The following is a 16,288-nucleotide window of genomic DNA, read 5'->3' as shown; positions in this document are numbered from 1 at the left end:
AGCCAGGTGAAGTGCTTGGAGGCAGAAATGCAGGCAAAGCTGTTGGAGGCGGAGCTAGAGCTGCAGTGCTTAGAGCTGGAAAGGGCTAAGCTGGGTCCACCAAGTAACCCTAACAATCCTTTTCCAGGTATCCCTCCCCATTCCAAGAAATTCCAAGAGTTCAAGGTACAGAGGCCTTCTTAGAAAATTTCAAAAGGTCCTGCCTTGGATACAACACCCCTATAGACCAGTATATGGTGGAGTTGGGGCTGCAAATCAGTTGATCCTTAGCAGAGATGGCAGCTGAAATGCCTAAAGAACACATGAACGAGTACGAACTTTTTAAACAAAAGGCCAGAATTAGAATGGGGCTAACAGCCAAGCATGCCTGTAGGTGGTTCAGAGCCCTAAAGTGGAAATCAGATGTGGCACTTTCCCAACACACCTGCCACACTGTAAAAAATTGAGATAGCTGGCTATCAAGAGGAAGTGTTAAATCCCTGGAAGATCTGTCTCTCCTAATGCAGCAGTTCATAGAGGGTGTTCCTGAGGAAATAGAAAGATACATTCTAAATGAAAAGCCCAAAACTGTAATTGAGGCAGGGGAGATCGAAACCAAATGGGTGGAGGTGGCAGAGAAGAAAAAAAGCTAGTAGCAGTTGATGTGGATACCAGAAGGGACAACCTGAGGTGACACCCCACCATCGGAATCAGCCCAAAGCCCCCCGTCACAGCCAGGGAGACCCCAGATGCCCTGTTTTCCCACCACCTCACTCTCCAACCACCCACCTTGCCCCAGCCCACAGTCAGCTGGGGGATGCTTTAAATGTAATGAGCTGGGGCATGTGAAGGTCACTATCCAAGAGCACCAGCCGACTACAACTCATCACCCCGGAGTCCCACCAAGAGCCTTCAGAACCAGATGTCTTGCAAATACCCCCAGAGCGAAGGGAAGCTGAGTGTGGGCAGGAGGAAGATTACTGTGTGGAGAGACACTGGAGCACAGGTGTCAGCTATTCACCAATTCCTGATGGATCCCAAATTCATTGACCCAGAAGCCCAAATGACAGTTCAACCCTTTAAGGCCTACTCTTTTAACTTGCCTACAGCCAAGTTGCCTGTCCAGTACAAGGGCTGGTCAGGGATATGGACTTTTGCAGTCTATAATGATTATCCCTTTCCCATGTTGCTGTGAGAAGACTTAGCCAACCATGTGAGGCTAACAAAAAGGGTGAGGATGGTGACCCGCAGCCAGGCTAAACAGGTCTCCACACCTAACTCCATTCCTGAGCCTCCTACAGGAACGCAGTCAGAGGTGGTGGAACGGAACTCCAGGCCAGAGTCCCTGGCAACTGTTGTAAATCCAGTTCCTGGAACCCAGCCGGAACCAACCCAAGGATCGGAACTGGCGGAGTAGTCAGCACCAGAACCCGTGCTTGCAACTCCACCAGAGTCATGAGAGCCAGCACCAAAGGGCGTCACAGAGCCTGCACCTACAGCAGCAGCTAGACCAGCGTAAGAGACTGAACCAGAGCCTGAAATACCATCTAATGCATCAGCGGAGAGTGGTTCACAGTCAATGGAAACAACCCCATTAGCTGCATCGCTCCCACTGGGACCAGGCCCAAGTCCACAACCCTGAGAGGAATTAATGTGTCCAGCATCAAGGGAATAGTTCCGACAGAGCAGGAAGTGGATGAGTGACACAAGGGAGCTTGGATTGCGGCATGGAGCGACCCACCGCCTCTCAGCTCTTCTAACAGGTCCAGGTTTGTTATAGAAGAAGGACTCTTATACAAGGAGACATTCTGGTGAGTAGAAAGAGGACTGGCATCCTCAGAGACAGCTGGTAGTTCCAACTAAGTATAGGGAAAAGCTCTTGAGCTTAGCCCACAATCATCCTAGTGGCCATGCTGGGGTAAACAGGACCAAGGACTGTTTGGGGAAGTCATTCCACTGGGAGTGAATGGGCAAGGACGTTTCTACCTATGTCTGGTCTTGTGAGGTGTGCCAGCGGGTGGGAAAGCCCCAAGGCCAGGTCAAGGCCCCTCTCCAGCCACGCCCCATCACTGCGGTTTCATTTCAGCATGTAGCTGTGAATATTCTGGGTCCTTTCCCTAAGACGTCACCCAGAAGACAGCTGTACACACTGACCTTCATGGATTTTGCCACCCGATGGCCGGAAGCAGTAGTTCTAAGTAGCACTAGGGCTAAAAGTGTGAGCCAGGCATTGGCAGACGTTTTTGCCAGGGTAGATTGACCCTCCGACATTCTTATGGATTTGGGAACTAACATCCTGGTAGGGACCATGAAACGTCTTTGGGAAGCTCATAGGGTGAACCCCTTGGTTGCCAGCCCTTACCACCATCAAATGAATGGCCTACTGGAGAAGTTAAATGAGACTTTGGGGGCTATGATACGTACATTCGCGAATGAGCACTCCAATGATTGGGACCTAGTGTTGCAGCAGTTGCTCTTTGCCTACTGGGCTGTACCACATCCCAGTTTGGGATTTTCACCCTTTGAACTTCTTTATGGCCGCGAAGTTAAGGGGCCATTACAGTTGGTGAAGCAGCAAGGGGAGGGGATTACATCTTCTCCAGAAACTAACATTTTTGACTTTGTAACCAACCTGCAAAACACCCTCAAAGACTCTCTAGCCCTTGCTCGAGAAAACCTACAGGATGCTCAACAAGAGCAAAAGGCCTGGTACGATAAACATGCCAGAGAGCGTTCCTTCGGAGTAGGTGACCAAGTCATGGTCCTGAAAGCGTTCCAGGCCAATAAGATGGAAGCATCGTGGGAGGGGCCATTTATGGTCTAAGAGCACCAGGGAGCCTACCCTAAAACCTAAAGTATGCCATGTTAATTAAAGCCCTTTTATTCCTAAGGGATCAAGGTTCTCCAGTTCTACAGCCCAGGAGAGAGATGACACTGAGTGGCCCGAAGGAGTCTACTATGAAGGAAAAAGCAACGATGGCACAGAAGAGGTAAGCCTTTCCATCACCTTTGGGAGTAAGCGGCGACAGCAAATCCAGGAGCTGTGCACCAGCTTCACGTCAGTGTTTTCAGCCACCCCAGGATGGAGAGAACGGAAGTACCACTCCTTTGACACAAGTGATGCTCGCCCAATTAGAGCCCAACCCTACTGGATGGCTCTTCAGGCCAAAACCGCAATAGAAAGGGAAATCAATTACATGTTACAGATGGGTGTAATCTGCCCCTGTGAGAGCACATGGGCCTCTCCAGTGGTTCTGGCTCCCAAACCAGATGAGGAAATCCGCTTTTGTGTGGACTACTGTAAGCTAAATGCTGAAACTTGCCCAGAAAACTATCCAATGCCATGCATAGATGAGCTATTGGAGAAACTGGGCCGTGCCTAGTTCATCTCCACCTTAGACTTAACTAAGGGGTACTGGCAAGTGCTGCTAGATGACCGTGCCAAGGAAAGGTCAGCCTTCTTCACCCATGTAGGGCTTTATGAATTTAATGTGCTCCCTTTCAGACTGAGAAATGCACCCACCACCTTCCAGAGATTGGTAGATAACCTTCTGGCTGGATCTGGGGAATCTGCAGTTGCCTACCTTGATGATGTGGTTATATTCTCAGACTCATGGGCAGAACACCTGGAACACCTCCAAGCTGTCTTCCAGTGCATAAGGGAGGCAGGATTTAGATTTTGGATTTGTTCTTCTTGATGGTTAGTGAGAGAGAATACAGGCTACCTTTTCAGGAAACAAGTTAAGATTCACAGCTTGCAGTTAGAACCAGAGCCAGTGGTCAACTTTATTTATAAATTAGCATATTGAGTAGATCAGTAATTGCTGAAGAATATTGAATACTAAAGTAATTTTTTCAGTCACTTTTCTGACTGCAACAACACTAATGTACAAGTTGCAGTAATATTAAAAAAATAGTAATAATGCCCCTATTTCATGGTGATATGATTATAAAGCTACCCTACAAATTCTTGTGAAAACAGTTATTGCTCTTATGATGCAAGTGCAAAATGTTACAATTGTGTAAGAAATAGCTGATTGCGAAGTAGCACAATTTAATAGTTTTGTGGTTGGGTTTTCCATTATTTCCCTTTTGCACAGGTACTTAAATGCTTTTTATTTATTAAAAATAAAAAGACATGATACCGGCACAGCTGACTATCCATTTCAATGTGGTTTTAGCAAGCAAAAGTGAAATTTCCTGAAAGAACATGGCAATTTAGTAGTCGATAATTTCCAAATTCTAGCAAGAAATTTTAGTTTACTATACTGTGAGAATTTCTAACACGTCTAAAAATCAAATTCCAGCTCCTGAAAGAAAGCTCTTCTGGCACACGCTATCTGGAAAGAATGAAACTACTCTGAGCAGCAGAGACATGAATGGGCAGTTTCTCTCTGCAGCAGTTTAATACAGGAGGCAGTGAGGAGGTCAATTTTTTTTTCCGTTTTACTCAAGTTTTTTTTTTTTTTAAGAATGAAAAATGAAGGGGACCACATGACATGAGGTAGTAAATATATATATATATGTAACCAAAAGCTGCACTAAACTAAGAGCTGGTCTGCCTCAGCTCCAATCGTGTCTTCCTTGAACTCTCAAGTTTCTTTGTTAATGGGGGCAGGCATTATCCAGAAACCCTAAACATTAATCATTTTGATTCTTTTGTTAAAACTGTAGGTGAAAATGATAAATAATCAAGTGATCCCAAGTACAGATTCCCCCATCTCTCTCAATCTGCAAACAACTCATTCCCTGACAGTTAAAGAAATGAATAGGATAAGATTTTTTAGAAACACTAAATAAAAGGATTTATTTTTTGCATGTTGTCACACTGCTTTTCTGCTCTGACTGCAGCATCAGGTAAACAAATTATTGTTCTGGAATGTCTGCCATTATTTGTCATGTCAAGGTCAATATCTATGCTTGTGCTAAATTCAGTGGCACATAAACTCTGTCTGACTAAAAGGTATTCCATTAAAAACACAATTTGATGTCTTGTGGACATATCATGTTAGATTTCAGAATTACCAAGTATCTACATGAATAGTGTTAAGTGCATAAAGCTATCACTTTCTTGTTTCAATATAGTAATTGTAGATTAAAGGGTATTTACAACATCTATATTTAAACTATTCTTAGACAAAGTAGATAATGGAAACTTAAGTCTCTCCTGAAATAATGACTCAGTAGCACTGCTTCTTTTATCTTAACAGACATAAGCATTTGGTTTAGTAAGTATAATCTTGACAGTTCTATTTCAGCCTGGTAAACTTACATTCTCTTCTTTGGTTGGAAAGAAGTTTATAAAACAATATACCCATTTTTATGTTGGCTACACTCATCAGTTCATCCCAACACCATCGCTGAAATGCTGGAACACTCCCAATTTCACTTGAAAAACGTTTTCAAAAGTTCACTAAGAACAGTTGCATGAGTAAGTGCTACTCAGTGTAAGAAAACTTTGCAGAACAATGCCCTCCGTCAACATTTTGAGATTGGGTCAGGGAACATCTGCGTCTCAGACTTTAAGGCCAGAAGGGACCATCATGATAATCTACTCTGACCTCCTGCACATTACAGGCCACGGTACATCACCTACCTACTTCTGAAACCCATAACCTCTGGCTGAGCTACTGAAGTCCTCAAATCTTGATGTAAAGACTTCAAATTATACAGAATCCACCATTTACTCTAATTCAAACCAGCAAGTGACCCGTGTCCCATGTAGTAGAAGAAGGCAAAAAAATTCCAGGTCCCTGGCAAATTGACCTGAGGGAAAATTGCTTCCTGACCCCAAATGTGGTGATCAGTTAGACCCTGAGCACCTGGGAAAGAATTTTCTGTAGTAACTCAGAGCATTCCTCATTGACTATTCCATCTCTGGCTGTTGGAGACAGTTGCTACAGCAAATGCAGACAGGCCATATGCCACTGTAGGCAGCCTCACCATCCCCATCCCATCCATAAACGTAACAAGTTCAGACCTGTAACCAGTTCGGGTTTTTTGCCTCCACTGCTCCCCTTGGAAGGCTGTTCCAGAACTTCATTCCTCTAATGGGTAGAATCCTTCAATTAATTTAAAGCCTAAACTTGCTGACGGCCAGTTTATATCCATTTGCTCTTGGGCCAACACTGGCCCTTAACTTAAACAACGCCTCTCCCTCCCTGGTATTTATCCTTTTGATGTATTTATAGAGAGCAGTTATATCTCCCTCAGCCTCTCTTTTTGTTTGGCTAAAGAAGCCAAATTTCTTAAGTTTCCTCTCATAAAACAGGTTCTCCAGTCCTCTGATTATCCTTGTAGCATCTGTTCCAGTTGGAACTCAACTTTCTTAAACAAGAGAGACCAGAATTGCACACAGTATTCCAGATGAGGTCTCACGAGTGCCTTGTACAATGGTAACAATGCTTCCCCTTCTCTACAGGAAATACATCACCTAATGCATTCTAGGTTTGCATTAGCCTTTATCATGGCTGGAGTAACTGGGGAAGGGCGGATTGTCTGTGGGGTGTGACAGTTCATTAAGGCTTACAAATGGATCCTGAGCCCCAAAAGGTTGAGAACTCCTGCTTTATATCAATAAAAAGATCCCAGAAGTGAATAGAGAACCAGCAAATCAATTGGAGCATCAAAGCAAAGCTCCCTGTGACTATCACCAAACAATAAATAAGCAGCTGAATAACGTGCCAGCTATAACTTTTGAGTGAACTTCAAGAGAGGCATGCCACGTAGAGAACTTTACAGTAACCCAGCGTATCTAGAGTGTGGTTTTTGACTGTTTGATTTTCCTGAACCTGTTTTCATAGGTTTAGAATACTTCAAATGAGAAAGGCCACTCATACTAAAGGTTTAAGATATGCTGCCATGACGTCCATCATGGTATTCAGTAATTATTTCTATTTTATATTCACCTCAACAGATTTGGTAGTGCTGATTAACACATTTGCTACCATGCTCACCGCTAAATTTACAATATATTAAGCCATTTCAGAAATGCTAGTAATCTCTGATGAATTACTAAAGAGGATTCTGAAGCATCATTTTGTTTAAATGATATGGCAGTGTCACTCAATCTCCACCCAACTCCAACGATTAAGTGAAACATGCATATGTCCTAGACTTTAGTGACTCACAATTAAATACTGGAAGCACCCAAAATCCTGATACAATCTCATATCTCAAAACAGGGAAAGGGAAGATTTTTCCAACTATTTATTTTTCATGGTTACTTCAAGCTGGGTCTTCAAGTTATGAGGAGACATTTTTGTGTGTAATAAAGGCAGAGAAAGATTCTTTCTGCAGATTTATGACAATTAATATGCTATTTACAGAGAGAATAAAATGGTTCTAATTTGTGATGAGAGAACAAAGTATTGTATGCAAGCATTTTCTTCTGTAGGTTATTTTGCAACTTGGGTATTTGCTATTTGCAAGTACGAGTTAAGAGCAGTGTATATGTTCATTTTGCTATTATTTCATGGCACGTTGGGCTTGAAAGAAAATGGAAGGATTCCTATCCAGATTGACAGGAAGCACAAATATTTAATGTATTCATGTGGTGAAATTTCAAACACAAATGCAACAGTATAAATCTGACTTCACTGTAATATTAATACGTAAAGTGGTTAGATATAATACATAAATGTTTGAATGTAAGCTTGCTCTGTGCAAAAATTGATCACTTTCATTAGCAGAAATATTTTTAAGCAGCTCAGCCAACAATTTTGAGAGCATTTATTGTTAATTATAACATGAAATTGCTATGAGGTATAACTTAATTCAAAGTAAATTTTACCCATATAACATAGGGCAGAATTTGTCCCTTTTAAAAAACAAAATATATGCACAAACACAGATACAATAATATATAGTTAATAAAACTGAACTAAGCCAGCATTACAGAAGTGTCATGAAAATTTAACAACCAAGTCACATGTACTCATTTGCCTTCCACCATGCCCTAATAATAATTATATCACTTACCTACTCCACCCAAAAAAGTTCTCACACAGGGCAAATAGAGTTTTGCAATGCTAAACTAAATGACATTTCATACACTAGCCCAGAGGTTTGCAACCTTAAGCACGTGGCCCATCAGGGTAATTCGCTGGCAGGCCGAGAGACATTTTGTTTACCTTAACCATCCGCAGGCACGGCCCCCCGCAGCTCCCAGTGGCTGCGGTTCGCTGTTCCCAGCCAGTTGGAGCTGTGGGGGGCCATGCTTGTGGATGGTCAATGTGAACATTAATGTCTCACAGCCCGTCAGTGGATTACCCTGATGGGTCGCATGCGAAGGTTGCTGACTGCTGCACTAGCCAAAGACCTACAGAAAAACTCTGTCAAATATTTGGTTGTCATAACTTAAATCCACTTCTTACTTTATAAATCTAAACAGACAAGTTGTTCTTTTCATCCTAACAAAACATGTCCATACTAAGCCCTGATTGAGGACAGAATATGTTTTAAGTGCTGTCCTGAATATAGATGCCTTCTGGAATGAGGGCCTTAAGTAAGCACATCAGAGCTTTGACTGAAAACATACTCTCCAGTATAAACCTCTTTTGCTTGACTATTCAAAAAGGCCACTTTAATATTTGAAGAAAATCATACCACACTGAATCCTTGAACACTGAAGAGTATTAAGACCAAATAATCTTTACCATGGTTTCAGCTGTAAAACACGTGCCATCATTAGAAACTCATTCGCTAAAAGTGTTTTTGTGTATATTTCATAGAAAGGAAATTAGAAGGGACCTCAAGAGGATATCTAGTCCAGCCCCCCGTACTGATCATCCCTTACTGGTATTGGTCTAACCTCTTCTTTTCTTATTACACTCTTGCACTTAAGCTGGCAGTGTTTGTGCTCCTTTCTATTTGCCTCACTAGGATTTGACTTCGGCCTTTTAAAGGAAGTCTTTTTATCTCTCACTGCTTCTTATACATGGTTGTTAAGTTCTTTTTTAGTTCTTTTACTGTGTTTCTTAATTTGGGGTATATATTCAAGTTGGGCCTCTATTATGGTGTCTTTAAAAAGGGCCCATGCAACGTGCAGGGATTTCACTTTAGTCACTGTACCTTTTAACTTTTGTTTAACTAACCCCCTCATTTTTGTATAGTTTCCTCTTTTGAAATTAAATGCCACAGTGTTGGGCTGTTGAGGTGTTCTTCCCCCCACAGGGATGTTGAATGCTATTGTATTATGGTCACTATTTCCAAGCGGTCCTGCTATAGTTACCTCTTGGACCAGCTTCTGCGCTTCACTCAGGATTAAATCTAGTTGCCTCTCCCCTTGTGGGTTCCCGTACCAGCTGCTCCATGAAGCAGTCATTTAAAGTATCGAGAAATTTTATCTCTGCATTTCGTCCTGAAGTGAAATGTTCCCAGTCAATATGGGGATAATTGAAATCCCCCACTATTATTGAGTTCTTAATTTTGATAGCATCTCTAATTTCCCTTAGCATTTCATCATCACTATTACTGTCCTGGTCAGGTGGTCGATAACAGATCCCTAACGTTATATTTTTATTAGAGCATGAAATTTCTATCCATAGTGATTCTATGGAACATGTGGATTCACTTAAGATTTTTACTTCATTTGAATCTACATTTTCTTTCACATATAGTGCCACTTCTCCCCCTGTACAACCTGTTCTGTCCTTCCGATATATTTTGTACCCTGGAATGATTGTGTCCCATTGATTACTCTGCCTATTATATCAATATCCTCCTTTATCACAAGGCATTCCAGTTCACCCATCTTATTATTTAGACTTCTAGCATTTGTGTACAAGCACTTTAAAAACTTGTCCCTGTTTATTTGTCTGCCCTTTTCTGATGTGCCAGATTCTTTTTTATGTGACTGTTTATCATCTGATCCGGCCCTTACATTATCCTCTTCCATCCTCTGTTCCTGACTATAATCTGGAGATTCCCTATGATCAGTCTCTCCCCTAGGAGAAGTCTGTGTCCGATCCACATGCTCCTCTGCAGCAGTCGGCTTTCCCCCATCTCCTAGTTTAAAAGTTGCTCTACAACCTTTTTAATGTTTAGTGCCAGCAGTCTGGTTCCACTTTGGTTTAGGTGGAGCGCCTCTCTCCTGTACAGGCGTCTCCCATCTCAAAAGTTTCCCCAGTTCCTAATGAATCTAAACCCCTCCTCTGTACACCATTGTCTCATCCACGCATTGAGGCTCTGAAGCTCTGCCTGCCTACTTGGCCCTGCGCGTGGAACTGGGAGCATTGCTGAGAATGCCACCACAGAGGTCCTGGATTTCAGTCTCTTCCCTAGTAGCCTAAATTTGGCTTCCAGGACATCTCTCCTACCCTTCCCTATGTCATTGGTACCTACATGTACCATGACCACTGGCTCCTCCCCAGCACTACACATAAGTCTGTCTAGGTCCCTCGAGAGATCTGCAACCTTTGCACCAGGCAGGGAAGTCACCATACGGTTTTCCTGGTCATCACAAACCCAGCTATCTATGTTTCTAATGATCGAATATCCCATTACTAACACCTGCCTTTTCCTAGCAACTGGAGTTCCCTCCCCCAGAGAGGTAACCTCAGTGCGAGAGGCAACCCCAGCACCCTCTGGAAGGAGGACCCCAACTATGGGAAGGTTTCCCTCTGCTCCCATTGACTGCTCTGCTTCCCTGGGCCTTTCTTCCTCCTCAACAGCATAGAGGCTGTCTGAGCAGAGGTGGGACAATTCTAGAGTGTCCCGGAAAGCCTCATCAACATACCTCTCTGCCTCTCTTAGCTCCTCCAGTTAGGCAAATAGAAAGGAGCACAAACACTGCCAGCTTAAGTGCAAGAGTGTAATAAGAAAAGCCAAAGAGGAGTCTGAAGAACGGCTAGCCAAAAACTCCAAAGGTAATAACAAAATGTTTTTTAAGTACATCAGAAGCAGGAAGCCTGCTAAACAACCAGTGGGGCCCCTTGACGATTGAAATACAAAAGGAGCACTTAAAGACAATAAAGTCATCATGGAGAAACTAAATGGATTCTTTGCTTCAGTCTTCACGGCTGAGGATGTTAGGGAGATTCCCAAACCTGAGCCGGCTTTTGTAGGTGACAAATCTGAGGAACTGTCACAGATTAAAGTGTCACTAGAGGAGGTTTGGAATTAATTGATAACTCGACATTAACAAGTCACTGGGACCAGATGGCATTTACCCAAGAGTTCTGAAAGTACTCAAATATGAAATTGCGGAACTATTAATTAAGGTTTGTAACCTGTCCTTTAAATCGGCTTCGGTACCCAATGACTGGAAGTTAGCTAATGTAACACCAATATTTAAAAAGGGCTCTAGAGGTGACCCCGGCAATTACAGACCTGTAAGTCTAACGTCAGTACCAGGCGAATTAGTCGAAAACAATAGTTAAGAATAAAATTGTCAGACACATAGAAAAACAAACTGTTGAGCAATAGTCAATATGGTTTCTGTAAAGGGAAATTGTGTCTTACTAATCTATTAGAGTTCTTTGAAGGGGTCAACAAACATCTGGACAAGAGGGATCAAGTGGACATAGCATACTTAGATTTCCAGAAAGCCTTTGACAAGGTCCTCACCAAAGGCTCTACATAAATTAAGCTGTCATGGATAAAAGGGAAGGTCCTTTCATGGATTGAGAACTGGTTAAAAGTCAGGGAACAAAGAGTAGGAATGGTAATTCTCAGAATGGAGAGGGGTAACTAGTGGTGTTCCCCAAGGGTCAGTCCAAGGACCAATCCTATTAAATTTATTCATAAATGATCTGGAGAAAGGGGTAAACAGTGAGGTGGCAAAGTTTGCAGATGATACTAAACTACTCAAGATACTTAAGACCAAAGCAGATTGTGAAGAACTTCAAAAAGATCTCACAAAACCAAGTGATTGGGCAACAAAATGGCAAATGAAATTTAATGTGGATAAATGTAAAGTAATGCACATTGGAAAAAATAACGTCAACTATACATACAATATGATGGGGGCTAATTTAGCTACAAGAAGTCAGGAAAAAGATCTTGGTGTCATCGTGGATAGTTCTCTGAAGATGTCCATGCAGTGCGCAGAGGCAGTCAAAAAAGCAAACAGGATGTTAGGAATCATTAAAAAGGGGATAGAGAATAAGACTGAGAATATTATTTGCCCCTTATATAAATCCATGGTACACCCACATCTTGAATACTGTGTACAGATGTAGTCTCCTCACCTCAAAAAAGATGTTCTAGCACTAGAAAAGGTTCAGAAAAGGGCAACTAAAATGATTAGGGGTTTGGAGAGGGTCCCATACGAGGAAAGATAAAAGAGGCTAGGTCTCTTCAGCTTGGAAAAGAGGAGACTAAGGGGGGGATATGATAGAGGTATATAAAATCATGAGTGATGTGGAGAAAGTGGATAAGGAAAAGTTGTTTACTTATTCCCATAATACAAGAACTAGGAGTCACCAAATGAAATTAATAGGTAGCAGGTTTAAAACAAATAAAAGGAAGTTCTTCTTCACACAGCGCACAGTCAACTTGTGGAATTCCTTACCTGAGGAGATTGTGAAGGCTGGGACTATAATAATGTTTAAAAGGGAACTGGATAAATTCATGGTGGCTAAGTCCATAAATGGCTATTAGCCAGGAAGGGTAAAGAATGGTGTCCCTGGCCTCTGTTCATCAGAGGATGGAGATGGATGGCAGGAGAGAGATCATTTGATGATTGCCTGTTAGCTTCACTCTCTCTGGGGCACCTGGCAGATCATTTGATGATTGCCTGTTAGCTTCACTCCCTCTGGGGCACCCGGCATTGGCCACTGTTGGTAGACAGATACTGGGCTAGATGCCTTTGGTCTGACCCGGTACGGCTGTTCTTATGTTCCTTATGTTCATATGTTCTTAAAACCTCCAAGCCCATTCTAATAGTCAACTATCCTTATAATTAGAAAGATTTTCCTAACATCTAACCTAAATCTCCCTTGCTGCAGATTAAGCTGATTATTTCTTGTCCTGCCTTCAGTGGACATGGAGAACAGCTGATCACCATTCTTTTTCAAAATGCGTCACTTTCTTGACCCATACTCAACGTGTGATCCACCATAATGTGCAGATCCTTTTCAGCAATACTACTGCCTTGCCCATTTATTCCCCATTTTGTAGTTGTGCATTTGATTTTTCCTTCCCAAGTATAGTATTTTGCATGTCTTCCATAGCACTTACAACCCCACCAAGTTTGGATTTATTTGCACATTTTACGTGCACATTCTCCACTTCATTATCCAAGTCATTAATGAAAATATTGAATAGTACTGGACACAGGACAGACTTATTTCTTTAGCTGGCTTATGAGAATGTCAAGTGGGACTCTATCAAAAGTCTTATTAAAACCAAGATATACAGTGTCTACTGCTTCTTCCCTATCCAGTAGGCAGTAACCCTGTCAAGAAAGAAAATTAGATTGGTTTGGCATGATCTGTTCTTGACAAATCTATGTTGGCTATTACTTATAACCCTATAATCCTTCAGATGCTTTCAAACTGATTGTTTACTAATTTGTTCCAGTATCCTTTCAGGAACCGAAGTTAGGTGAACTGGTTTATAATTCCTTGGGTCCTTTTGTTCCCTTCTTTAAAGATAGGTAATATGTTTGTTCTTTTCCAATCCTACCCATCCTTCATGAGTTCTCGAAGATAATAGCTAGTAATTCTGATATTGCTTCAGCTAGTTCCTTAAGTACCCAAATGGGAATTCCATCAACTTGAATATATTTGGAAGTATGCCTACACTACAGAGACTAAACCGGCACAGCCACATCGCTGTAGTTATGGCAGCAAAACTCTGTCAGAGTAGATGCAGCCTACATCAATGGTAGGGGTCTTTGCCATCAGTGTACAAACATCATCTTCCTAAATGATGGTAGCTATGTTGACAGAAGCATTATTCCGTTGACATAACTGTGTCTATCCCAGGGGTTTGCTTGGCATAGCTACCTGGGTCAGGGGTATAGATTTTCACATTCCTGACTGGATGCAGCTATGTTGACCTAACTTTTAAATACAGACCAGGCTTAACTTATGTAAATATTAAGGTTAATTGTGTTAAATATCTGGACATAATTAACTAGTTTAGTGAAGACTGAAGTAAAATAAGCATTAAACCCTTCATGCTTCTTGATGTCATGCATCATTAGCTCTCCTTCCCCGCTAAGTAGAGGACCTACACTTTCCTTTGTCTTTCTCTTGCTCCTACTGTACTTATAGAACTTCTTAATGCCTTTCTATGTTCCTTGGTAGGTGTAACCTATTTTGTGCCTTAGCCTTTCCGATTTTGTCCCTACATGCTGTACTATTCTTTTGTTCTCATCCTTAGCAAATTGTCCGTTTCCACTTTTTGTAGGATTCCTTTTTCATATAATTTAAAGCAGAGCTGATCAACTGAGATATCTCAAGTGTGACCAAGTAGGTTACAATGCACCAAGCCAACAAGGGGGAAAACACAACATATTAATATATAGTAACTAGTAAAAATGAAAGCATAGTGATTCCAACCAGTGAACCACGGACCATAGAGGGAGTCATGAGAAATGTCACTTGGCAATAACAGTTGTTCTTCAAATAGAAAATTATCAAGAGATTTTCCCTGTAGTAGACAAAGTTATTCAGTTTTAAAATGTCACTCACATTAAAAATGATTAATCATCCTGATAGCTGATTAATTAACATTTTATAAGAATGTTTCTTGACTTTCAAAAGACCAAACTAATTTGATATACAGTTAAAAAAAATCAATCTGACAGGCATTACTACAGTGAGCAAGATGCTATTTTAAAATATAGGGAACAGTGAAATTGGCTGTTTCTGGAAAGCTGCTGTAATGGTAGCTCTACGAATAATCAGTGAAAATACCTAAAGAAAACATGCACATGGTTGCTTGTCTTGTAATTTACAGATACTAGTTATTTCTAATTCCTCTGATTTTTGTAATTGTAATTCCAGTTACAAAGACTGATTACTTAAAAATAATAATAAAGAGAAAAATGTATAATCTTACTGGAGTCTCAGCTTTCACCTGGGCCTGCAGCTTGTTTCTCATTTCTTTTTCATTAAATCTGGCACTTCGTTTTACATAGATTCCTCCATGCTAGGACATAAAAATTTAAAAATAAAAAGTATTTAGTATTTATCACATACTACATTTGATGAAAAAACAAATGTTTGAATTTGGATAAAAACAATTTTTAGATATTATGTGACAGGTCATTAGAAGCATCTATTGAGATAAAATTAGCAGCCTGCTGTGATGGGTGGATCACAGAAACCCCCTTGGGAGTGCCAACCGATGGGCCAAGATTACTTCTATCCCTGTTTTTCCCTGCCAGCTTAGGATTTCAGCACCCTGTCCTGCTGAGCCAGACACTCTTGTCTACTTCAGCAAAGACCCAGAGTCTGAATTACCTGCCCAAAACTGCAGGGTTACCTGAAAACAGCTAACAGAAGTGTGTTTGTCTTTAGCGCCCAGAGGCCCAACTCTCAATGGGGTCTAAACCCAAATAAATCCATTTTACCCTGTATAAAGCTTATGCAAGGGTAAACTCAATTGTTAGCCCTCTATAACACTGATAGAGAGATATGCACAGCTGTTTGCTCCCCCAAGTATTAATACATACTCTGAGTTAATTAATAAGTAAAAAGTGATTTTATTAAATACAGAAAGTAGGATTTAAGTGGTTCCAAGTAGTAACAGACAGAACAAAGTAAGTCACCAAGCAAAATAAAATAAAATGCGCAAATCTATGTCTAATCAAACTGAATACAGATAAGATCCTCACCAGTTCCTGAATGCTCCCTTTTACAGGCTAATCTCCTTTTAGCCTGGGTCCAGCAATCACTCACACCCCTTGCACACTGTCCTTTGTTTCAGTTTTCCTGTCAGTATCCTGGGGGGGTGGAAAGCCTCCTTCTTTAGCCATCTGAAGAACCCATGGAGGGGTCTCCCAGGGATTTAAATAGACTCTCTCTTGTGGGTGGAGACCCTCTCCTCCCCTTGTAGAATCCAGTCACAAAATGGAGATTTGGAAGCACATGGGCAAGTCACCTGCCCATGCATGACTTAGGACTTGCAGGGAGCAGCCATTACCCACATGCTCCCTTGAATGTCCTCAGGCAGACTTCTTATGTGGATTGGAGTCTTCCAAGCTCTTTTGTCTGTTAAATGCTTCCTGACTGAGCACATTCGTTTCCCAAGAAGTGACCAAGCAATTATACAGCCAATGTTCATAACTCTGAACACACAAATGGTGCCTGCATACAACTAGGATGAACATAACCAGTAGATCATAATCTTTACA

General features: G+C 41.6%; 1 protein-coding gene across 2 annotated transcripts in view; it reads right to left on the bottom strand.

The window, feature by feature from the left end:
* The window catches only part of AGPAT5 (1-acylglycerol-3-phosphate O-acyltransferase 5), a 115,384-nt gene that overhangs the window by 53,475 nt on the left and 45,621 nt on the right, over positions 1–16,288 (bottom strand). For both annotated transcript variants that reach the window (XM_030555574.1, XM_030555573.1), the window contains one exon: positions 14,992–15,081. In XM_030555574.1, the coding sequence (XP_030411434.1) occupies positions 14,992–15,081 (90 nt within the window). The remainder of the gene's footprint in view (positions 1–14,991; positions 15,082–16,288) is intronic.

This window comes from Gopherus evgoodei, chromosome 3 (assembly GCF_007399415.2).
Source record: "Gopherus evgoodei ecotype Sinaloan lineage chromosome 3, rGopEvg1_v1.p, whole genome shotgun sequence".
NCBI lineage: Eukaryota > Metazoa > Chordata > Testudines > Testudinidae > Gopherus > Gopherus evgoodei.
Note: the sequence above shows the minus strand (reverse complement) of the source record. Positions and strands in the feature narration are given on the sequence as shown.